Source organism: Thermobia domestica, chromosome 4, assembly GCF_964235325.1.
Source record: "Thermobia domestica chromosome 4, izTheDome1.hap1.1, whole genome shotgun sequence".
NCBI classification, from domain to species: Eukaryota; Metazoa; Arthropoda; class Insecta; order Zygentoma; family Lepismatidae; genus Thermobia; species Thermobia domestica.
Window position 1 is genome coordinate 311,351,876 of NC_137457.1, and position 26,712 is coordinate 311,378,587.

The 26,712-nt window shown below is 36.3% G+C and overlaps 2 protein-coding genes across 3 annotated transcripts in view; one reads left to right on the forward strand and one right to left on the reverse strand.

The window, feature by feature from the left end:
• Window positions 1–15,465, reverse strand: part of LOC145684312 (uncharacterized) — a 79,578-nt gene extending 64,113 nt beyond the window's left edge. The window contains exon 1 of one of the 2 annotated variants that reach the window (XM_081756496.1): window positions 14,812–15,457. In XM_081756496.1, the coding sequence (XP_081612622.1) occupies window positions 14,812–15,173 (362 nt within the window). In that variant the 5' untranslated portion in view covers window positions 15,174–15,457. Of the gene's footprint in view, window positions 1–14,811 lie in introns of both variants that reach the window. The other variant, XM_081756495.1, reaches the window with a different exon arrangement.
• A 3,213-nt stretch (window positions 15,466–18,678) lies between these two features.
• The window catches only part of LOC145683552 (uncharacterized), a 44,941-nt gene continuing 36,907 nt past the window's right edge, over window positions 18,679–26,712 (forward strand). Inside the window, exon 1 of the mRNA XM_081754892.1 lies at window positions 18,679–18,791. Within this exon, the coding sequence (XP_081611018.1) occupies window positions 18,740–18,791 (52 nt within the window). The 5' untranslated portion in view covers window positions 18,679–18,739. The remainder of the gene's footprint in view (window positions 18,792–26,712) is intronic.

Below are 26,712 nucleotides of genomic sequence, written 5' to 3' on the forward strand. Positions count from 1 at the left end.
TATGGTGGTTTACGTGCAGTAATTCCCCATTCTTTGCGCTATTCTGTTATAAAGTATTGGCACGAAGAATTAGTGGGGGATGTCACGGTGGGATCCAGAAAACTATCTCTAAGGTAGCATCTAGGTTTACATGGGATAAAATGTATGCTGAAATTAGTGATTTCGTGAGATGATGTAAAATTTGTCAAGAGAGCCAAGAATTTAATCGGAAGCCGTATGGTACCTATTGTTCTAAGGAGCCTCAACACCCAAATAATGTCCTACACTTAGACTGTATGGGAGCTTTGCCTACTAGTAATGGATTTAAATATATTATGGTTTTGACAGATAGTTATAGTCGATTTGTAATAATAGAACCTTTAAGATCTCTGAATTCTAAATTAATCTGTTCTAAATTAACTAAGATCTTTCTAACTTACGGGTATCCATTTTCGCTTCTGCATGATAATGCGTCATACTTCTGTAGTGATTACTTTAAACAATATTTGTTTAGCTTGGGTATTAAGAACATCTGTACTTCACCTTATTCTATGTCCTCGAACAGAACAGAGCGTATGAATAAGACGATTAAAGGGATACTCAGAGCTTATATTAATAAGAATCATACAAAATGGGCTAACTATCTTTATCAAATCCAATATACTTTGAATATAACTGAAAATTGTGAAACTCAGAAAAGTCCAAGTGAGCTGTATCTTGGGCGTAAAATGTTCAATCCATTAGATATTAACTGGATTTTAGATTTGGGTATAATAAAGAAATCACAAAATAAAGAAGAAATTAATGATATTATAGTTGATAACATCGAGAAAGCTTGAAAAAGGAGACAACAAGCTTATAATAAAAAGCATGTACCTAGTAATTTGCCTGTGGGAGAACTAGTGCTTGTAAAGAAAATGTTAAAATCATCCTTGGATAAGAAATATTATGCCAAGTTTGATACTAAATATTCCGGTCCATTCAAAATTTTGAATTATGTAACACCCAATACTGTGTGGGTTGAGTTAGTTAGTAATCCTGATGTAAAGTTAAAACGTCATGTTCAATTTATAAAGAAATACTTGCTTCCAAGAAATGCAAAGTGTTGCACATATTCATAATAATAATGACTAAACTAAGAAAAAAAATTATTCATTTCCAAGATAATGTAAATTATATATATATATATATATATATATATATATATATATATATATATATATATATATATATATATATATATATATATATATATATATATATATATTGTGTGTAGTTTATGTAATGTTTCTATAAGAAATGTACTGTTGTGTATTTTTAGAATTCGGCAGGTATAGAATTATGTGGATCTACTATGTTTGTGTTTGCGTCTGAGACATCTGATTACCTTGAATCTACTGCTTGGCCGAGAAAAGCCCATTTTGTCAACCCGAAGGCGAGATATGTTTTCCAATCTTGTCATCTCATGGGTGCTTCCAGTCAATCTGTGGCGGATAAGGAGGAAGATCTCATCTTGTTGTGAACATCTACTTCTGGGACTTAAGATAGGACGTCCGGATATTGGTAATCGTGTAATATCTGGAAGTTGTTGGACTACTCTTGGTGAGTTGAACTATCCCTATTTCTGCATGCAGTGATTTGACTTCTACAGTGAATTATATATATATATATATATATATATATATATATATATATATATATATATATATATATATATATATATATTTTTTCATTTCGCTAACCATTGTAAAGAAGCAAAACTTCCCAGAGGGGAGGAACTTAATATGAAGCATAATGAAAAAAAATTCAAAAGAGATTGTGATTGTTATCAGAGTTGGAAACATTGAACATTGCTACTAATAGTTAATGTGCTGCCATCTATAAACTTACTTTTGATAAATTGACCTATCGAACCTTGTAGTTAGACAAGGTAATGTGAACAGTCAACATGTTATAATCTTGATAGTGAAATTGTTTCGAAATTGTGTGGGGAAGATGAGAAGTTAAAAGAGAAAAGTGTATTGTGGTTTGTATAAGGAAACGGGAGCATTGTGAGTGTGGGATTAATATTCCCTAATTCTAAATTTACAATACTTTTTTTTTATTTTGTAATTTTCGGTAAACGACAAGGTGAGTATTGGTCACCCACTTAGGAATGGCCCCGACTCCTATTAGATCATATATGCATGTACTTATTAGTATTTGTTTTGGTAATTGATTTCTAAGTAAAATTTTGAGACGAAATGAAAGCTTTAAATTTATGTTAAATTATTGGAAATTGAATGAATTGTGAGAGAATAGTTAATTTTCGCCCTCCGACATTAAACTGTGATTGCGAGGCAATTTCACCAAGGAATCTGTTTGTTAGTTGTTATTATATTTATATGTTTTCCGTTAAATTATTTGTTATAATAAATTATGTCTCAATTGAAACTGATTCCTTCTAATTTAAAAACTATTTAATAACCCTTTCACCAAGTCTTGTTTTCCGTAACCACTCGGAAAATGCAGTGTACTTGTATCTTTGACATGATTGCTGCAGCTCGTGCATTTGGTTGGAATGCTTTCGTCGTCGTTTTGAAGAAAGAAAAGAAACTATAATCGTTAATTTGGGAAATATAGCTCACTGGTAAAATTGAGAGGTATCTGAGAAGACGATGAGCGTTTTTAGTTCGTAGGGCATGTGGAAACAAATAAATAAGAACAAATATTTAAAAAAAGGGAGATAGTCGAGATTTTCTGTTTAGGAAGAAAGGAAAGGAAGGTTGTTAGGGCGTTTAGGTCCTTGGAAGAGTATTCCGTACCTCAGTTCCTGGGCTTCGACTGGTCGTCTCCATGTCTCGGCCTTTGTATCGAATTGGCGTGGGATTTGGTATAGATCTCTCCTGCCGTTGCTCACACTCGCGCTTTGTGTACTTCACCACTTCTTGTGTGCTACTTCCATCTTCCGGGTCCTGAGACGTTTTTATACCAACTGAAGTAGGAAGATGGCCGTCGAAATTACGGAAAACATCCAAAGTTCGCACGTGTAAGGATTCAGGAAATTGCAAGGTAAATGGAATTCTCGACTTATTTAATAATTTGTCAACAGTTACACAACACTTTGGTTACATAAGTTACATAAATGTACCAACAATAAAGAATGAGGAATCGTCTGCTAAAGAGAATTTTGAAATGTTTGCTGACTGTCTTATTATTCCAAGTTATAACTGTTTCTCATCATTTACAGAAAATAGAGAAAAAAACATTAAAAAAGAAATCGTTATTAAATGTTGATTTGTTTATATACTGAATGCTAATAATATGAGGGAAATCCAATATCTCTACAATACTTTTGCATCTTATATATATATATATATATATATATATATATATATATATATGTTCTATGATGAATTATATGGAAGATGTTTCTAGTTATTTCTACCTGGGGCCGCGGTGGCTCAGTGGTAGAGCGTTCACCTCTGGTGCGTGGTGTCACGGGTTTGAACCCAGCCCCCGTCAAGTGAACTTTGTGGTGGACAAACACCGTGTGCGTGGGTTTTCTCGAGGTTCTCCCGTTTCCTCCCACTTTCTTCATTCCACCTTAAGATTAACTTAAAGATTTCATTTCATTTTATATTGTTTCTACCTCTCAATTTTAGTTGCAATTGTTTATTTCTGACAATGTCAAATTCATTGAGTGATGAAAACTTATAGTAATACTCCACAAAAGACATGAAAGAGATATGGTCTCAAATTATAAAACTGAATTTGCTTTTCTTAAAATAAATACCAACATTTTAGTTGCTGTATTTAGGGTGTTTTCGTGGTCACAATATAAATTTCATAAGTTATCATAAATAAGTGGTAACATTCAATATTACACCGAATTCACCTTACACAAGTTTTCCCATACCGAGTTTTCCGTACACTGAATTATCCTACACTGAGTTTTCTTACACCGAATCTTTCTACACCGAAATTTCCTAGACCTAAATGCTAGGATACGTTCTTTGTTCTGGTGTTCTTTCCACCTGCTATGGCAATAGGGGAAGATGGTAAATTGTAGGAAAAATACTAAGCTAGCCCTCCCTCCTCTCTGAATGACACAACAAAGTATGCCGTTGTGAATTTATCAGCACGTGTGCTGATTCTCGTGTGGGATGACGGGACTTGTCTAGCAAGAAAAGGATTAATGTACAGAGAATTGGAGCATTGTGTTTTTAATATGTCTTTCTTTGTAACACGAATTTGATTGCCATTTGTTCAAGTGACCTATTTCACTTTACACTCGATGACAAGTTTTGTTTTGGTAACTTGATGTCTTACATTGCATACTGAAGATGATTTTACAGTAAAAAATGAAATCTTTGAGTTTTACGTCCCACGGTTATGCCTGTTAGGCTAAAGGAGACGGTGATGATGAGAAATGAATGAAATGGTGGAACGAAAGTGGGAGGAAACGGGAGAACCTCGAGAAAACCCACGAGCACGGTTTGTCCACCACAAAGCCCACACGGCGCGAGCTGGGATCGAACCAGGGACCCCGAACGCCGGAGGTGAACGCTCTACCACTGAGCCACCGCGCCCCCCAAGAAGTTACAGTATGCAAGCTTATTAAGATTTAAGTACTAGCATTGATTTTGTATTCTGGAATCCAGGAAATACTTCCCGCTAACCTAGTGGCTAAGACGTGCGCCTATGATGCATGTAATCTCGGGATCGATCCTCGGTGTGAGACCACAATTTAATTTCCCAATCATTCATTTTCATTGATCATATGCTTCCCTTAGTTTAAATGGTATAACCATGGAATATTAAATTTAAAATTTCATGTCTGCACTCTGAACTGCAAAACTATCATAATCGAAGTAGGAGAGGAAGATAAAAGTGAAAAAGAAACTCTTCCCGCTGGAATGTTTTGATATAAAATTCACATATTTGAACATCTACAATTATTAAGCTATCTAAATTTAAAAAGCCGCAAACTAGTTCTTCAGAAAATTACGAACTAAATATAGATAATTACGAGTGGATTATCGTAATTAATTTGCGGTAATATTGTCACTTTATTCACCAGCACTAACTTATTGCTGGTGAGAATAATATTTGAAGAATATATAGTGGGGAGGTATTCCCCGTATCCACCTCAGGTTTTTAGTTTTAGTGTAGTGTTCTTTAGGCTAAAGAAAATTATTGTTGTTTCTTGGTTTGAAGTTTCTCCTTTAAGCAGCAAGGCTATGTGAGACGTGGACCTTCAGTTAGACATGGGATGGCATATCGGGATACCGAGACATGTCCCGGTGCGCCCTCCGAAACATCACATTATATAAGGTACAAGTTCTTTTAATCTAATAAATTCCTACAGTTATTGATACAGAACCCATGAAAAGTACAGTATGCCTTTTACATAAAACCCTATAGCGAAGCCACATCAAAGATAAACGGTTGTATTTATTCTTCTGCATACCACAGTTCTGTACAATAAACACATACATAGTGTTATTGTTGATAAAGAACCAGTGGAGAGTGCAGTGTGCCTTTCACATAAGGCGCCCTGCGAAACGCCACATTATAGATGTTTTACATATTCTTTTTCTGTATGCCAGTTATGTAAAAATGCAAATAGTTGTTATTGGGAGAGAACAGGTAAGGGTACAATCACTTTTTAAAAAAAAGCATGTATAAAGTTACGTATCTATAAAAAAACATTTATAGTACATCAAGTAAATCACATAACGTGTGGGCCTATTTGGTAAAATAAAATAGGAATTACATTAAAAGACATTCATAGTACATCAAGTAAATCCATAACGTGGGCCTATTTGATAAAATAAAATAGGAATTACTTTCTGCTGCTACCATGCATACCAAAATTTAAAAAAATCCAAAAGGTAAGCGCTGATGATTTTAACGCAATTTTAACAATTCAAGTTTTCTGTTCTTTCTTTTTGAGTATTTTATTTACAAGCTTCATTGTTCCTGTGTATTTTAAAGCAGTGTTGCGGATTATCAGTTTTCCTAAAATCTACGTAGGTATATCTTGATTTGCTGGTATATTTAGCTTCATTTCGTTTGACGAAAATTTTATTACAAGAACTATCAATCAGGTGACCACGCAGCGCAGTATTGATAGCGGAAACTTTGTTCTACGTGAGAAGCTGTACAATGGCATTGTGCAGTGAACTAAGCAGACAGCCAGGCAGTGCTCGTAGTGGCAGAAAAGCAGAGGCGGTATGTTTTATTACGATTTTAACTCGACATACCGGCTATCTAAAAGTTGAAATACAATGAGGGTATGTTGCTTGAAAGATTGCATTTTGTATTTACATAATGACTGGAAGTCACTGGAGGGTTTCCTTTTAGATAGGGGGTCATGAAACCCTCGCCAACAACTTTCTGAAAAAGATCCCCTTATATTGTATTATAGAGAATTATACACGAAAATGTTCCCATATATCGAGATTTCATATTAGCAATTTCCTGCGGGAAAGGTCCCGGTCTCTTTACTCGACTAAAGGACATTTCAAACCTCTGGAAGAATTACCCGAATACCAGACAACCCTTAAATCCGCACATGCCTAAACACATTTATATGAATTAATAAGACACACAAATACATACGACAGAAACTATTAAATATGGCACATCAAAATATAAACTAGATGAAGTTCTGGAAGAATTACCCGAACTAAGAGGTCTGATTTTAAAAGCAAAAGTTAGGAAAAAAATAACCAAAATGTCGGCGTTGTCAACATAGATATTATTTTTACATAACAAATAAAATCTTTTTATGTGCAAAGCTATTCGTCAATTACTGTGAATAAAAATTGAATTTATTAAAGGTATTTAGCATCTACTTTCCAGTGACGGTATGTCTTGATCACAGAAAAACCAGAGCAGGTATGCCTTCATCAATAAGAAAACAGAATCTGTATGGCACACCACCGGATACCGTCTCAATTCGAGTACTGAACATATTTTAAAGTTCACGATTGGTCATTTTCTAGGTAATGCGAGCATGACAAATGTGGTAAGTATGTTGGGTGTGTTATGCGATACACCGTCCAACGGAATGATAGCTTACAACACTCACGTCGAAAGCACATCGGCGAAGAGGAACAGTGGTCGGAAGAAAATTCTCAGTGACAAGTCGCTCCGAGTATTAAAGCGAATTGTCACTCTCAACTATCATCTGACTGCAGTGCAAGAGATAGAGGAACTCCAGCAGCAACACCCACAGTCTATGTCGCAAATCACAGTTGGCTGAGAGTTACATAACGTCATGACCGCCAATAAGGTACATAACGCATCAACACGACCAATGGGGCCGCGCTCTTATAACATTACTGGATACTAAAATGTGACATGGTCGGAAGCAGTATGTCCACGAGATATTTTATAGAAGATTCATATCTCGATTCTTGAAGATCTTTTTCTCGTCTCGTCTTGATCCTCAAAAGGAATTTCTCGTCTTGTTTTGTAAATTTATATTGAAAAATTTGCTTTCATTTATCTTAACTTTATCTAGACGTATCAGAATCTTTCAACGTCATAAGAGGTCTATAAAGGGTGTGATATAAGAACATTTAAATCATATTTATAATTTGAATATATTGTGTAATGATTTGTATCTCTTTAAACGTTTATAAATTCTCCGAATCATGTTTCCTCAATCACTTTATCAATTTATACTCTTCATACTATGAATCGTATAACACTAAATTAGTGTTTGAGCCTTAAGGTTAAGATAACATAACTGTTGTCCAACTCCTCGAATATATCGAAAACGAGATGAGAAATGTAATCTTACTCGTCACGTCTCGAATTTAAAAGAGCACTACTCATATTCTTTTCCAGACGATTATCGTCTCATGGGTAACACGAGAATCTAATGGGATCTTATTTTAAACATTGGCCCGTGTACATATGTCGCATACATTCAAAGAAGCATATCACCTGCAGTGCACCCGTCCAACCGTAAAACACAGTAGCGGCTCTGATGTTATGGGTCGCAATATCCCGGTTTTCAGTGAGTTATTTCCTGACACCGGTAGCGTCGCGAAACTCCTGTTATTGTCATCATGTTAAGGGACCATGTGCGTCCTATGGTTTATATGTTTCCGGGCAAAATCATATTACAAAGATGATAATGTCCCTTCCACACAACTGGAACTGTTGCGGCAAGGTTTGAGGAACGTTGAGATGAAGTTAAACACTTTCCCTGGCCTACCCAATCTCCGAGATTAAACATGATTGAACATCTGTGGTCCGTTGTGGACACACGAATCCGCTGCAGATTTTTGCCTTTATCTTCTCTCACAAAACTGATATTCGATTTCCTATAATTTAAGACTTCTATGATACTATTCCACGTCGCATAGTGATGTTCTGAGGGCGAACGGAGGTCCAACGCTATAATAATCATAAGTTATACCCTTTTTCGATCTTGCCACTAAATCGATATTCTTATTTTTAAAAGTCCCTCGATTATACACCGAGGATAAAGGATACGGTGGGGATGAGATGAATGATAATGTCATAATGATGAAAGTGGGAGGAAACCGGAGAACCCTGAGAAAACTGACGCACACAATATTTGTCCTCCACAAAGCCCAGTTGTCAGGAGTGGGATCGAACAACAAATTCCATGCGCCAAAAAATAGCTCCCCACAACTCAGCCACAGCAGTACGCGATATATAGATAAATATAGATGAAGATATAGGTAATGAAATGACCAAAAAATTCATTGTATAGAAAAGAAGCTACATATTTCCGTTCTTCGCGAAACACAAGCGTGTAAAAACACTCAACATGAGGGTAATTGTTTACGCTGTAGAATGAAAAATTGTCTCTTCAGTTGTAGTTTCAGTTGCTACTTTTTAATATTCGATCTGAATAATCTGAATATTCGTTGTAATTTAGTTCTAAATATTACAGCTATTCACTTCCTCTTAAGGTAAGTCTTTACTCTGACTCCAACTGTGACTTTAATCGGTTCTTATAGGTTCAGTTACTTCCTGGAACTGTTTGTGCGTGAGTCACTTGTTAGAACTGTTCGTACCTTTGGTGTGACGTCTTAGTTCATATTTTTCCCACTAGGTGTCTGTGTAGTCATATGGTAGTTGGTTAGTAGTCACATGTTCTGTGTGCATGTATGTGTGTGCTGCTGTTTGTGGCATGCGTAATTGGGTTAGCGCGTAATTGAATTGGTTGAATTGAGTTAGAGAAAACCTATCATAGTTGTGGTCTAAACTGAAGATATTTTCGACGTATTCTAAAAGTGGACGTTTATTGGTTTCTTGTTTGTAATAATTGCAAGTGTGCTCGGTTTAATAAAACGACGTGTGTGCGGAAAGGAACATTTTTCAGTAATGTTGAGTATTGTGCATGTGTTCTTGGTATCTTATTTTTTCGTGTGTGGAATCAGCAGTTATGAGTTCATTATTCATGAGATTTCTCCTATGGCGAAATGGTGAGTGTTTTCTTTTTTTAATTCATATTATTTTTATTCTTAATTTGTTTTGCATTTGAGTATTAGGCAAAGTATTTGGTTTGCTGCTGCTTGTCCTATTGTCTTGTTGAGATGTAATTTTTTTTTCTTTGTCATGCACTGATTTATGATTAGAGACGAGTGTTTTTTTTTTTTAATTTTTCCCTTCTTATCTTAGCTTTATAGTAGTGGTGTGATTATTTATTATTATTTTGGATGTTTTTATGGTACTTGAGCGGGGGGTTGGGGGCGGTAGCCCCCCATTTAGAGCTCAAAATTCATAGTCACCGCTTCACCTGAATTGTTGTTTGGTAACATTGTGGCCCTTGTACTTATAGTATAATTCTTAACTTCGTATAGTAACATTGTGGCCCTTGTACTTATAGTATAATTCTTAACATCGTACATTACTTTCACTATGTTAGTAATTGTAATCGATTCATGTGATCCGGTTCCGGGAGCATTTAGGAATGATTCCTAAACTGCTCCGGGAACCGGATCACATGAATCGGTTGAAGTCACAGTTGGAGTCAAAGTAAAAATTTGCCCCTCTTAAGCATCCTTCTTGAAAAATTTGACTATTTAATCAAGAAAGCAATTAGTTAGCTCTAGCTCTAGTTGAAATTCATATATTTCCAAAAGTTTGTACAATAGCAACTAATATGTCGATAAATTAATATAACAAAACGCAATGAAAAGAAAAATATGAAATGATTTTTGAATCATTAGAGTGTCATTTGATTTTTTTCGTGGTCGTTATTTCCTGGGGATAAAGCGATCCCATCTTTCTAACGTTCCTTTGGATTCACGTATTTGTGTTGAGATCCTCATTGATGGCTTGTTAGATCAAATGTTTTATTACAAATTGATAATCATTCTTTCAATTACACTTTAATTGTGGATCAACTGTAAAAGTTTACTGAATTGTGAACTTTTGAATAGTTGGTGAATCTCAAATAACGTTCAAATAATGTACATATAATTTTTCTTTTATATTCAATATTTTTTGTGCTACATAAGTTTTGTTCTATATCATAGAAATCCTAACAACTCTTGTAGTACAACGTATTGAATATCTTTTGAAATTCCGTACAGAAGTAAAGCATGACTGAACAGAAGGTGAAGGAAAAGGAAGATACTATACACGACCTTACTAGACCAGAAATAGTAGGTCCACCAAGTTCACATGGGATGGAAGCAAGGATTCTTTGATCAGATATAAACCTTTTACCACGGATCCGTGATATGGTAATCGCTTCAAAAATGGAACATAATGGAGTCTTCAGACTAACATCAGTGGTATGAACGAAATTAACATAGCAAGAACATAATAAATTGAAGTTACAGAAATAACATCCTACAAAAATAAAAACTGACAAAACAATTATTAATTGTTTCAACAGGTGATTTATCAGGCGATACAGTGTTCAAACTCTCATCATAAGTCTCCACATGAATACTAGTGTTCCTTACTAGATGACAAATCTCTCATCTCGAAGACGAGACGAGAAGCCCATTTTGAAATTTCAAAGACGACGAAAAATTTCTTGAGAATCGCGGGTAACACCAGTTCAACCAAGTTTTATATCTCAACCACTGTTTTTGTTATATAATTCATAGTTACAAAAAATCTACAAATTGATAAAGTGATTGCCGAAACACAATAGAGAGCATTTATGAACGTTTAAAGATACGAAAGTCGATAAACAGTATATTCCAATAATAACAGCCGTGTGCACCAACGAAGTTTAAACGAGCGTTCACTTAAACGCGTTCAGCATTAAACTTTCAAGTTTAAAGTGGTTCCCAGACTTATGTTGCACCATTGAAAATCGAAGTTCAGTACACCTCGCTTAAGTAAACTTCGGTCAGTTTGTAAAATCGACTCTGATTGGTTGCCGTCTTTTGTCTCTAACCTTCGTTTAACAAAGTAACAAATAAAGAAAGCGTACCGCGTGCCGGAGTTTTCGACTTTCGAGATTGTGTGCATCTCGAATACATCAAAGAATGGTCCTGTACCTGTAATAAATTCTACCTGTAATAAAATAAACGAGTGATACTTTGTGTTGCAATATTGGTAGTAGATTTTATAGTAGTATGTAGCGTGTAGTTTTACTATACGGATCCATAGTGTAAGTAGTAGTGTAGTACTAATAGTAGTAGGAAAGCGTTAGAAGTCTCGCAGGGTTTTGTTCTCGTTGCAGTTTTACTATACGGATACACAGGTTGTAAAATGTATAGAAAAATATGGGCAAGTCTTTAATTTGCTATTTTGTGTCCAGAACAGATCCCAACTAACCCCAGCGGGGCTTCTAAACCGTTCCTACTACTACTACTTATACTACGGATACGTAGAGTAAAACTGCACGCTGTTCTCGACATAAAATGGACAAATTAAAGACTTCTGCATTTTTCCCGTATATTTCACAATCTGTGGATCCGTATAGTAAAACTGCACTATTAAGATTACACTAAAGTTATAGCAAAGAACAAATATAATGTGGATCTATGTGGACCAGTGGTGACTTCAGGAATTGGCCGGAGGGAATTTCTCTCAGAGAACTATGAAATTCCCTCGGGACCATATATCCTATGCTCAATGTGGATCCCCAGTATTTTCGTTACTATACATTTCATCCCCAGTATACTGAAATTCGCCACCACTAAAAAGAAATAAATTAAAAAAGAAAACTTCTTGAATCCACTGATGAAGAAAATTGATTCAAGATTTATACATATTTCGTCGTGAAAATGTTATTCTAATGTCTTTTACATCCTTTCCTTGTTGGCGTTAGCCTACAATTGTCAGTTAGCATAGGTAAAGTTGAGGAGCGCTACCATTTATTCTTTTCACTTATGATCTAACGTATTCTGCATTTTTAGTTTTTCACCTGTCCATCAGCTCCGTCCACGGTTTATAATATGCTTCCAAACTTATAAATACAGTAAGTGCAAAAACCATGCACGAATGTGTACTATGTGGTCAACATAACCTGAGTTTGTATCTATTCCGACTCCAAGCAGGGCACAATTTTAAGAGATCGCTCGTGATTTTGTCCGAGAAAGCAGGCACATTAGCGATGGTGGTGTGTGCATAAGGAAAGAAAAGTGTGGAAAATATCAACTTCCTGTTTTCCGGTGAAATTTCTCAAAATGCATTCATTGCACATGTAATATGTGATTATAGAAACAGTATAAAATGTATGGTTCATAATTATACAATTATAATGCAAAACCAGCTAGTGGTGATGGTACATATTTTTTGTTCTGATTTATTCATTACTCGACCAGACGGTTTTACCAAGTTTTGACACGGTTACGTTAGAGCTTTCTTTTAGCAGAGCATGCACTAAATGAAGTGTTCCATTACAACTTGCGGATTGACTTTAGGATGGCTCAGTATCATATAAATAAAGTGTGGACGTACAGCATACAACTACTGTGTATAAAACACGAACCAGTTTGTGCTACGCGGCCACCCAACAGCACGAATGCTATCTAACCGAGTTAGAGTAGCAGTGCGGTAGGAAGGCCTGAGCGATTGAGTCCATAGCGAGCAGGCGCGTCACCACCGGGTATACGCATAAACGAGAACAGTAGAAGGGCACACTTACATACACAATAATTTCCTTATTACTAATAATTCATTTCAATATGCTGTGATAGATGGTAATTACTCATATTTACACTTGCATTCCTTCATGAAAAATACTTCACGTCGTAGTTTACCTATGAATTTTCTACCTGGTAGAACCGTCTGTTCGAGTGAACCCTTCATTTCCTTACACGTATACCCATTATCCCAAATTTGCCTGTTCCCTACGGACGGACCTCGACTATAGCCTTCCAGCTTCACATTTGCGTTAACCATAATAGGCTCAAAAATATCTTGTAACAAGCAGCTTGCAAAGTTTGTTGCGTGGTTTTGAGACGTATAGCTTTCACTACATGTAGCTAAGTTTCTATGTGTCTTATACAATCGTATGCAATTGGTTGATACCACTCGAGGAGTAACTAGATAATAAGTTTTACGATGAATAACTGGATAATAAGTTTTACGCTGTTTGCATGGAATTTTGACAAGACATTACTATGATTAATAGTATCCCTTCTATTTATTTGTTTTGCAAATTTGTTATTAAATAATTTCATCACACAATTTTCCAAACATAATTTTAAAATGTCCTTACACTTTCGTTGTTTAAGAGTACAAAGGGCTAGTACCTACATGCGTTGCTCTTGTCAATTTACTTAATAAAATATGAAATACGATATTTTAACTAAAGAAGATAGTACCCTATTGGTTATACAACCCTTCGTCAAAGCTTTAGAAACAACCAGGAAAGTTAACATTTATGTACAAATATTCAGATCATGTCTTGCCCACCCACTTTTAACGTCCAACCGCCACCACTGCATATTGAAATGTTATACTGTAACGCTTTAGTAGGGTAAAAACGTATAATGCATGAAATAAGTAATATTTTGCCTTATATAATGCTAGTGCTATTTTTCTTTGTGTGCTTACCCACCTTCTGTGACGCGCCTTTTCCCAACTAGCATCCGTTTGCTTTCGCGTGGGCCAGTATGCTGCGCTCCTGTTTATGATAGCATATGAGCTCTGAAGAGTCCACCTAGCGCAACTCAGCTAATGTCTTTTGGACAACATTTGTTGTCGTGTACGTACAATGGAGCTCCCCTAATATAAAGCTATACGGAGGAATGCAAGACCGCACTCCAAAAATGATAGTTGAAAATACAAAAAGTGGATTTCCTTAAAAAGAAGTAAATATGCAATGTACATATATATGGATCCTCCCAATAAATCTGTACCCATTTTTGAATAGAGTTATCTCTTTTTTTCTGCTAATGTCTTTTCAAGCCTTCCGGGAAAGTTTGACTGAGTACATTCGAAATAAATCGTGGGTACATCCAAAAACGTCCCTAATTTTTGTTCCAGTATAACGTATTTCTCGATAGAAATTGGGAAATTATTTGATCCGCTTTGATGTTGCTACCTGTTCTTTTACAGAAGGTTCCATTAAAGCACTATCGTAGACGACCCATATTGCAAATATGTGAAAGAGTTGGTGAGAAATGTATTATCAATAATAAAATAATCACTACCTCGTCGAGAAAAAAAAAACGCATAAGATTTGTATGGGTGTTCGGTATTTTTGTATTTTAGTGTACAGCTAATATGCGTGCCCTGGCACTACATACTGTAAATTATTAATCTACGATCGAGGTATCTCACACAGCTAACAATTTCTGCCGAAGTATTGCTTTTAACCTATAAAATATCCTAACTCGAGTAAACACATTACCAATCTAAACCAAGAAAATTTAACATTACCTTTCAGGCCCAACTGAATTTATACTTTCTGTTTTTAATTGTTTGTAGTCATTAGAGTGCAACGCGCAAATCTCCTCAACCCTTAATTTTTTTGGTGCATCTATGCTATCTTCATATGAAGGTTCTTCTTTTGGAGAATCTGATTTTACCGTATCAATGTTCGATTTCACATCCGTAGAATACATAGCTACATCCTTCTCCACTGTTTGCTGCCCTTCCGTTGTAGATAATACTAACTCTTTGTTGTCAGTCATTAGTTCGTATGTCCACCCTTTTCCTTCGAGTGGATCTTCTTGAGGAAACCCATACTCGATTTCTTCTTTGCAAATCAATTCCAACTTAACAGGCACCTCGTCAGCCATTATGACCACATTCAATTCGAGTTTCGAACTGTGCTTGATACTTCCATTTATTTTATGCTGCCAGTGTTAATGAAATGACTTACAAGAACGATCATATAAGCTACATTATACTTGTAATCAAACAGACGATCAAATGTTACTAAAATACAGGATAATTGTTCTTTGAACACAACACATTCAAAACCTTCGTTGTTTTTTCTACGAAACATATATCACAAGTAAATTCCATGTGTACCCACAATGCACTGAAAGTGATGTCAGCGACCGTACCGAACGCACTCACCAAATGGTTTCTAGCTGTTTTGAATTGTACTATTAGTACGAAAAGACACAATCGTTGCAATTGAATATTATCTGTTAGCAGCGGATATTTATTTTTTATTGAGATGTCAAATAAATTTAAAGCACTTTGCAAAGGTTTGGAAGTATTAAGTAAGCATGCGAGTATAAAATGGTAACAATTTATATTCACATTGTCTGATGTTTAGTTTGAACCAGGCCAGTATCCAGGGGGGTCTAGGGGGCCCGGGCCCTTCTAAATCTTTGTGGGCTCCCTTTAAAATTTTCACGGTAGGCTTGCAAATGAACGATAATATGGTGATGAACTATAATATGGTTGGATCGGCCCCCACAAACTTCAGCCGGGCCCCCCTACATTTATGGCTGGCTAACCGGCCTGGTTTGAACGTGACTCGGTTGAGTATTTTGATTCGGACTATTACTGAATTTAATAAATAATAATTGCGTAAATGTATGAATTTGATAATGTAATTTTATTAAAATATAAATACTGTGATTATTTATCGAAGAAAAAATTTTAAAAAGTACGAAAACTACATTTTGCAGTATGAATATTTCTATGATACGTCTCAGACATAGTGATGAGCAGTGGGAAGGAATTTAAAAAATGGGAATATTCCCGGGTTTTTTCCTTGCCATATAAATTCCCGGGAAGGAATTTATTTCCATTTGTTTACTTTATCTTCCAAATTATAAGAACCATATGACTAATTACTTTATTTTAATATATTATGATTTACTTCTAGGTTTTAAAGATGTTGGTGGTTAAAAAAATTTAAAGTTCTTTGACTGTATGATATTTTTAAAGTTCAATTTCTCTAATTGTAACCCTTTTAGGATATAAGAATTTCATTTATTTCTTCACTCGCGCCCCCTATCACTATGTATTTTCGTTCCTATAGTCCATTGAAGACTCAAAGTGAGAAAACCTATGCTCCATCGTCTTATCGTGTTCTCCTTCCCTTCCAAAGAAAAATAGATCCCTGTGTGAGGTGTCAGAATTCAGAGTTGTTGACAAGATCTCTTTAACGCGTGGCAGTGTGTTGATGACAATATCTCTTCGCGCCTCTATTGTATAAGTGTGTTTGAAGCATACTGTTTTAGAAATCGAGTGTTGTACTGCGTTTCAAGTGAGTTATTGGTACAAAATAAAACGAGTTTTTTCACTCTGAAAGTGTACTAATCATCCAGATAATTTTTGTTTATGTGCGTATTAGATTTGCACCCAGACCACAAAGGAAGAAAATATACAACATACAAAACTTATTTATTCTTTCTACTTCGATTTTTGAATTAGTGACCAGGACCAGCCATGGGCTCCTCATTAGTGCTGCATAGCTTGATGAACAAATGTTAAGTTGTGGTTGCATGAGAAACTAAAGGCCTTGCCGTTTACTGTATCGATGGTGTGGAGCCCCACCAAACCACCTTAATGATTTTTACTTCTGCATGGCTAAGATCTCTGTTATGTCTAGAAAAAGTAAACACGTCATTAAGGAACCGGTTTTTCGCTTCTCCTGTAAAATTACAAAATTATGACTTGGTTTAGTTTATCTCTGAGCTCCAGATATAATAAAATCATGACCATAATCATGATCAACCATTATCAACCCACTGCTGGATGAAGATCCGCCCAAGTCTTCACTACAACTATCTACCTTGAGCAATTCTTTTTCAGGTTACTCACTAGTTGTGCTTGATTTCGTGAAACCTTCTTGTACAAGGAGGTTTACTAGGCTGTTTTTATCTCGTGGTATCCTGTGTAGAATTGTTTTTGTTCATCGATCATAATTTCTTGCAATATGTTCAGCATATTTTCCAGTCCATGTTAAAAATCATTTCTTAGTACCAGTCATTAGTTGCCAAATAATTCATTTCTACTATATATATTTGGCCTACAAATAGTTCAAATCCGCTACTTTTGGAGCACAGACACGCTAGTTTTTGATGTTCGAAAAAGGGGCCGTGGTGGCTCAGTGGTAGAGCGTTCACCTCTTGTGCTTGGGGTCCCGGGTTCGATCCCAGCCCCCGCCAAGTGAACTTTGTGGTGAACAAACACCGTGTGCGTGGGTTTTCTCGGGGTTCTCCCGTTTCCTCCCACTTTCTTAATTCAACCATTTCATTCATTACTCATCATCACCGTCTCCTTTAGCCTAACCGGCATAACCGTGGGACGTAAAACTCAAAGATTTCATTTCATTTTTTTTTTTAATTTGGTAACTCTCGGTCCACTCGTCTGGTCCCCAGGCCGCACACAGACAGACAAACAAACTCTTTATTTTATTTATATTAGATTTCCTAAAGTTCATGTGTCTTTGATCAGAGTCAGATTTAGGTTTGGTGGGACCCTAAGCTAATAAAGATAATGGGGCCCTTTAAGTATCAAGATTAACGTAGGCAATCTGTATACAGAAATGAAGAAACTAGTGATATTTTAGCAAGCAGGCTAGCAAAAGGGGCCCCATTATTTACATCACAGAGTCTACACAACACGAAGCACTGTTGTTATATGAAGATATTATTTTATTTATTGTTTTTCTTATATTTTGAGAATGTACATCCAAATTTACAATTTGGGGGGGGGGCAAGAGAGTAGGGCCCTAAGCTATAGCTTGTCTAGCTTATACATAAATTCGGCGCAGTCTTTGATCCTACATTATCAATAGCTCCTATTAAGGGAAATTACATCAGGGGAGGGAGGGGGAATTAAAAATTTATTGCTACAAACTAAGGAAAGAAAACTTATCTAAGCAATGACACACACAGAATTTCATTAAGAGTTGGAAGTTCAACCATTCTATCTTATATTCTTTGAGAACACGTGTGACTTCTGCTAGACATATAGGATACATAATACCGGTAGTAAATGTTTACTTTTACTTAATAATCTTACTCGAAGGAGGTTAAAAACCTCAAATCCTTACATATGGCGTCACCGATTCTATTTATTTATAAATCCAAAACTGTATTTTCATCGATGAAGAGAAATATCAGGAAACTTTTGTCTAGTCGTATCTTACATACCGAAAGAAAAAAACTAGTTACGTATTTTTCTTGTACTAACTTAAAAATCAGTTCTATTGATCTTTAATGTACTGTTTATAATATCTTCACTGTCGGTTATGAAAATAGTCATTATCTTATGTGTTGGCAACATTGTCTCGAATTGACGCTGCTGCCTTATGGGAAGAAAATAATAGACGAAAAGTCGAGAAAGCATCGAAGCTCGCAATAAACGAGAAAAGTTGTAAAAATTTCCTATCTGAATGATGGATGTTAGTAGCCAAGGAGCATGTTGCACAACTGAAACTTCTCAAGGTTAGTTTCTTTGAAAGAATAACATAACAAAATGTACTTAATGCTTCAATAAACTTTTTAAATTATCATATTAATATTACATTGATTCATTTTATTGAAGTAGTCAAATTGGCCTGGTATGAAAAATCGGTAGCATTTTAAGACACAAAAAGCTGCAAAACTTTTTAATGAGCTTTACTATATGAAGTAATGCCCAAGTACACCATTCCAAATGAAATTGCATCAATACAATACGAAATCTGTTTTTCTTTGCTATAGTGGGCTTAGAAGTTATAATTAATTTTTGTGCTGCGATTTTTGTGAAGGATGGTACGAAGTAAGGCCCCAAGTGTAAGTTCGTTGATAACTAATACAGTATTAAATGAATCAATAAGATGAATTTTCATACATTTTCTCGTAAGTTTCAGCCAATTGGTAATATGCTATTTATTTCCAATTCAACCACTCCTTCACTAAGCTTATTACTAATTATCGTTTTCTCTACCTGAATGTTATGCAATGTTCTTTCATTTGCAATACAAAACATCACGCTCAGTTGCAAACTACAAGTACTAAAGACGAAATGAAAAACAGAAGGTAGTATTCAATTTTACATGGATTTGATACTAAGCAGGAACCGTAAATTCCAGCCATTTGTAGTTACTGTTGAACGCAGCGTCAGGCCCGCATCCACGGGGGACTAGATGGCTGGGGTCCCATACTTTTATACTGGCCCACTTAAAATTTTCACGGTAGGCTTGCAAATGAACTATGATATGGTTGGATCCCCCCTAACTTCTACCGAGCCCCCTACATTTTGGGGCTGGCTACGGGCCTGCGCAGCGCTATAATGCATATCGGTCCATGATACTTATTGTTTGTGATTTAATTCCCAATAATAGGGATAGCAGTTGTAATAACTTCTGCATTCTTTAACGTTGCGTGGCGTTGTTGTAAGCACAATTTTGCGAAAATTGGTACCGAATGACCTCCTAGATATTTGTATTTGCATGTCATAATATAAAATGTAAACCGGAAAGATCTGGAAAATATTATTATCAACAGTATGCTATAACATTACCTAAGTGCGTTGACGTAAAACTAAGGGCGGTAAACGGGGCTTGTGCCGCTAGCGTCGAAATGGGGGGAGCGCAAAACTGGACAAATATTTATTTTCATTATAAAACAAGGAAAGGAGTATTAGCAAACTAAAGATCATGAAAAATTACCTCAGAAATTTAACAGGACAACGACGACTCACCAACCTTAGAATCACATTCATAGAGCATAAGTTAGCTTTGAAGCCATCTTTTGAGGACATGTAAATACCTTTGCAGCCAAAAGACCCCGCAAAGTTACATTTTAGTTCCAGCTTTTTGTATTTTCATTTAACTTGCATTTATTTAAGAGATTTGTAAAATCTCCGTGTATAAAACTCAAGACAACAGTTCGACTGTTTGTCATAATTAAATATTCTATCCTAAAGCAACAGACTGTTGATACACATATGCACATCCCGATATAATTACAAAAACATTGTGATTTGCAGTTATTATGATAAGATTATAAGAATATGTCAAGCATAGTACTCTCAGATTATTTAGCAATCAAATACTATAGTAATTAGTTTGGTATTATATCTTGTACTAAAAATTAAATTATGTACTGCATTATTGAAATCAAGCTTTACCAGTTGAAGAAAAAATGGAACATGGGAATTACCGTGTGATGCCAATACAAAGTGTATCCGGGGAGCATTTTCATTTGGTTGATCAGGGAAGAGGGGCGCTAAGATGAGTTCTTGCTCTGGGCGATAGGTGTTCCTTATGCGTTTTTGAAAATTATTTCTTAAGAAACAAATGGCAAAGTACTAAATAATTGGCAAAGTTATTCTTTACTGAAATTACGTTTAAGAACTGCTCACCTTACTAAAAATATACCACATTGACTTGATTCCTAGTCTTCCGTTGCAAGCGCTACTATCGGCTGAAGGAATTCCACTCCCTTTCTCTCGCTTAGCAACAGCTGAACCCTTATTGGCTCAACGCGTGGGTGTGTGAGGGTGTGAGCTTTAGTTCACATTTTTGACACGGCTCAAGACATGTCGGCAGCTATTAGATCGGCTAAGCCCAATGTTTTAAGAAAGTTAATTACTTTTCTCAAAAGTAATAGGACTATAGATGTTTTTGTCGATAAAATAAAAAGAAAATAAATTTCTAATTTTTCGTGCCACAAATATGCTTTGTATGCTAAAGGATTAATAAAAATGAATAGTTATGAAATAATTAGAGGACTGAAACCCGGGGACCCCTTGCATCCGAGGTGAGCTCTCTTACCATTGAGTTACTGTGTTTGTTACCTTTCATTGCGTGAGCTTAAGGATTTTTTCTTAAGAGTAGATAACTCAATTTCACAAAAGGGGGCCGCGGTGGCTCAGTGGTAGAGCGTTCACCTCTGGTGCTTGGGGTCTCGGGTTCAAACCCTGCTCCCGCCAAGTGAACTTTGTGGTGGACAAACACCGTGTGCGTGGGTTTTCTCGGGGTTCTCCCGTTTCCTCCCACTTTCTTCATTCCACCATTTCATTCATTACTCATCTTCACCGTCTCCCTTAGCCTAACCGGCATAACCGTGGGACGTAAAACTCAAAAATTTCACTTCATTTCAATTTCACAAACACTGACTACTCATAATAAGTTACATATATTACTTCCTCCAGCAAAAATCACGTCAAATGCTTATTATTTTGTGTCCTTGTCGAAAACATTTAAAATAATACACGAGGAATGATCAAAAAGTAAGATTACAAAGCCTACAGTGAAACGTGTATTTATTATTTCATACAACCAATACAGCCAACAGATATTAGGATACATTAGGTTATCTTTCGACATAGTCTCCATGTCAGTTGACGCACTTGTCACATCATGGGATGAGTTTCAAGATTTACTCCTGGTTTTAAAAAAATCCTGCTCTTGCGTGTTCAGCCACGTTGTCACAAAGTGTTTCAGCTCTTCGTCAGAAGTGAACCGACGGCCTCCTAGGTGCTCCCTGAAGTGCGGGAACAGATGAAAGTTGCTTGGAGCGATGTCCGGGCTGTAGGGAGAGTGGTCGATGATGCTGTGCTGAGTTCAAATCTGTAGATTCCGTGCTGGATCGGTCACTGCGTTCTTCATCGGCGATGTTTTCTCTACCAGCCGGAAACTTTCGACACCGATTTCCATTTCAAAGATGACACGTGACAAATCACTCTCGATTTCATATCATATGGAGTCTATGTTAACCAATGACGTAGAAAGGGACCTTGACCCGGTGACCTTCTTGTACAGTAAAATCGAAAATGGATTCTACTTACATGCAGTATGTTCTATTTCTGATCCCCGTTGTTACTAAGTTTTTTACATGTATAATTTCTCACAAAATCAAATATTCTAGGCATGTTCAGAAACATTTACTACCTAGAAGCCTTATCATTAACCAGCGAAGGCCTAAGGCCAGCAATGCAGGCGAGTCCATCGTGGCTTGAGGGCTCGCAGTCTCCCGTTTTCTTAAAGAGAAAGGTCACATTATGTATCACGTACGGCAGTTTTGTAGAATAGGCCTAATACAAAGTAAGTGTCCATTATGGATAGAATACAAAATTATCAAAATATCAAATAATTCCGTATTTTAGTTTTGTGCTGATGGAGGTGGTCGGTGCAGTTGTTACGAATGCTCACCGTTTCCAAACGGTATCAGACATATAGTCTCTCTCTCGAGCATATTACTTTCTTTCTCCAGCTTTACTATAGGTACCATCCTAGAAATAAGGAGATTCCAACAAGAAAATACAGGTTGTATAAGAAGAACTGCAGTATAAATGCAATTAAAATGCACAATATGTAACATACATTTATGATAACCCTTCCCATCCTACCCAGTTAATAAATTTAAGATTAATCTCTCGCCAATAGTTTTCATTGACGTTTAATTAACTTTTAATCTATTTCAGCAAATAATTTGTTGACAATGAAGGAATAACCACTGAGACTTTAATAATTTTTAACAGTGTACAGAAGTAAAATCCTCTGATTAAAAAGAAAAAAATGTATTGTAGCACTGAAATGAAAAGACTGAATATTTACAAAATAACCATTAATAATAGCAGAAAAATCTAATATTGGAATCACATTACATGTTTTCCTTTCCACTTAAAGGCATGTCGTATGGTTCAGTTTCCTTTGAGGCAGGGCCGCAACTTGTGGGGACAGGGAGCAACTTCTCCCCAGGGAAGCTCTCTGCCGTTCGAGAGGGTGCCAATTTTTAAGACAAAATTTCCTTAATTCATATATGATACAAACATCAAATTATAAATGAAGCATCAAACAGGTTCACTACATTACATAAACAAAACAACACACACAAGGTAAATAAAACAAAAATGAGTCGTGGGCCCCTTTCAGTAAAAAAATGTCTACTATTAGGGACCCTAGAAATAATATTTATTCGTATGGTTTTGAGATTTGTCAATATTATTTCCTTAATTTGTCATGTATGGAACGGGCTCAGGGGCGTAACTAACTGTCCCACAGACCTTGCCATGCGAAAGGGCCCGCAGGCTGTGGGGGGCCCATAAAGAGTAAGAGAAAGATAGAAAAGGGGGCCCAAGAATTAGAAAAATCATATTTCTAGGGACCCAAATATGCGTATTAATGCTTGTCCCCCCCCCCCTCCAAAAAAAATTTAAGTTACAGCGCTGCTTGAAGTTAATATGGGTGCAGTTTATAAATACTTATCAACATGCACGGCAGTGCTTGACAGCCAAGTTCCGCAAAGAAAATTCATCTTCAATGAAAAACTGGCCTGCACTGCCAAAAGCATGTTATACAGGAACAAGAGTTTTGGGCAAAATCGCCGATTTTGAGGCTTCGTAAAGAAAATATTTTTAAAGAGCTCCTTCGTGGCTAAGCGGTTAGCGTACGCGCCTTTGGCGTGGGAAACCCGGGTTCGATTCCCGGCGGGAGCTCATGTGGTTCGGATTCCACGTTAATCAGTAGGTCCACGTCTCATATAGCCTTGCTGCTGAACGGGACGTTAAACCCAAAATCCACTCAACTCAAAATACTATTAAAGGTAGAAATAGGAAGTTTTAGAAATTAGACAGATATCCGAGAGATGTGCTAATATACCAAATTTCACATTCCTAGCTTTAACCAGATTTGAGTACTGGACCCCTAAAATATGCACTTTTCAGGGTCACTGATTCACTAACTCATCAAATTGATTAGGTACTTCTAAATGAGATAGAAACTTGAAACTCTGCATAAACTATCTTATAATAATTTGAGTATGGAAAAAGGAATTTAAGGAAAGTGCTATGGGAAACTTTTTGTGGGCGAAAAACTGTCTTTAGCCACACAGAAATCGGTTCATTCAGTCACTCATCAACTTGATTAGATACTTCCCAATGAGATAAAGATGTAAAACTCTCCATAAAGGTTCTTTATAATGGCTTGAGTATGGAAAAAGTCCTAAATTTAAGGAATGTGCAGTGATTTTTTTAATGAGCTAAAAACTGTTCTTACAATCAGAAATCGGGAACAGATTCCGTTATTCAACACGTCATGTGCATAGTGGTATGTTGTCAATCGTCCGAGTGATCGAGTGGGCTAAGGCGCGTGCATACTGCCGTAAATTTGGTGGTTGGGAACCCAGATAAGGACTTTTTTTGTGAATATTTTTCCTTTGTCGCATTCATTGGTATTAAATAGCTACTGAAATTAAATTGATAAGTAAGAAAATGTATACGTGAGTAGTAGTGGTAGGCGTTGGCGCGAATGACTCATCCTCACTCTCTTTTATGACCGGGATTTTGAAATTCGTTCCCTTTTACGGCTTAGATGAGGGTCAATGACCTAGGGGTACCTAGGGCCACCCCCTCTAAATTTTGGCAGGGGTACCATGGCCCACCCCCTAAATTTTGGCAGGGGTACATAGGACCACCCCCCTTAAATTTTGGAAATTGCCAAATCTAAAAAATTTGGTGTGGTAGCCTAGGACCATAGTATGTACCTCTATCAGTATTGGGTGTCTATGTTGTTCCCTTTCATGGGTAAAAAATTGCCAAAAATTCAAATTTCGGGGGTTTTTGACCTAATTTATCCCCTTTGATGAGGTATTATTACCCTATATAGTTATATGGGCGTATACAGGGGTCCATTCCCTTTCATAACATATGGGTATATTAATGCACCCCTTGAAAAATTTGGGAGGGGTATCATGGCCCACCCCTTAAATTTTGAAAATTGCCAAATCTAAAAATTGTGTGTGGTAGCCTAGGACCATAGTATGTACCTCTATCAGTATTGGGTGTCTATGTCGTTCCCTTTCATGGGTAAAAAATTGCCAAAAATTCAAATTTCGGGGTTTTTGACCTAATTTATCCCCTTGGATGAGGTGTTATTACCCTATATAGTTATATGGACGTATACAGGGGTTTATTACATTTCATAAGACATGGGTATATTAATGCACCCCTTGAAAAATTTGGGAGGGTTATCTTGGCCCACCCCTTAAATTTTGGAAATTGCCCAATTTTAACATTGGGTATTATAGTATAGGACCCTAATATGTATTATGATAAATTTGGGTGGTCCACCTCGTCCCCTTTTAAGGGTACAAAATTGCCAAAAATATAAACGTAAGCAATACGTTATACCACGTGTTTGGTTTTCAGCCTATTTTATCTCTTTGGATGAGGTCCTATTACCTTATATAGTTATATGGGCGTATACAGGGGTTAATTCTCTTTTATAATATATGGGTATATTAATGCACCCCTTTAAAAATTTGGGAAGGGTATCTTGGCCCACCCCTTAAATTTTGGAAATTGACCAATTTAAACATTGGGTATTATAGTATAGGACCCTAATATGTATTATAATAAATTTGGGTGGTCCACCTCGTCCCCTTTTTAAGGGTACAAAATTGCCAAAAATATAAACGTAAGCAATACGTTGTACCACGTGTTTGCTTTTTGGTCGATTTTATCCCCTTTGATGAGGTGTTATTATCCTATATAGTTATATGGTCATGTATAGGGGTCCATTCCCTTTCATAAGATATGGGTATATTGGTGCACCCTTTAAAAATTTGGGAGTACCTTGGCACACCCCTTAAATTTTGGAAATTGCCCAATTTAAACATTTGGTAGGACGAAACATGAGAAAACATGTTCCCTTTTAGAGGTACAAAATTGCCAAAATATAAACGTAAGCAATACGTTGTACCACGTGTTTGGTCTTTTGGCCCAATTTATCCTCTTGGATGAGGCCCTATTACCTTATATAGTTATATGGACGTATACAGGGGTTCATTACCTTTCATAAGATATGGGTATATTTGTGCACCCCTTTAAAATTTGGGTGGAGTACTTTGGCCCACCCCCTTCAATTTTGGAAATTGCCCAATTTAAACATTTGGTATAATAGTATAGGACCCTAATATGTATTATTATATCCCTTTTAGGGGCACAAAATTACCAAATTTTACTACAACCACGTATTTGGTATTTTGGCTCATTTTATCACCTTGGATGAGGTCCTATTACCTTATATAGTTATATGGACGTATACAGATGTCCATTTCCTATTATAAGACATAGGTACATTTGTGCACCCCTTTAAAAATTTGGGAGGAGTACCATGGCCAATCTTTTAAATTTTTGAAATTTTCCAGTTTAAGCATATACTACTGGACTCTAATATGTATCATGATAAATTTGAGTGATTCACTTCGTTCCCTTTTAGGGTACAAAATTGCCAAAATATAAACATAAGCAATATGTTGTACCACGTGTTTGGTTTTTTGATCCAATTTATCCTCTTGGATGAGGACCTATTACCTTATATGGTCATGTATAAGGGTCTATTCCCTATCATAAGACATAGGTACATTTGTGCACCCC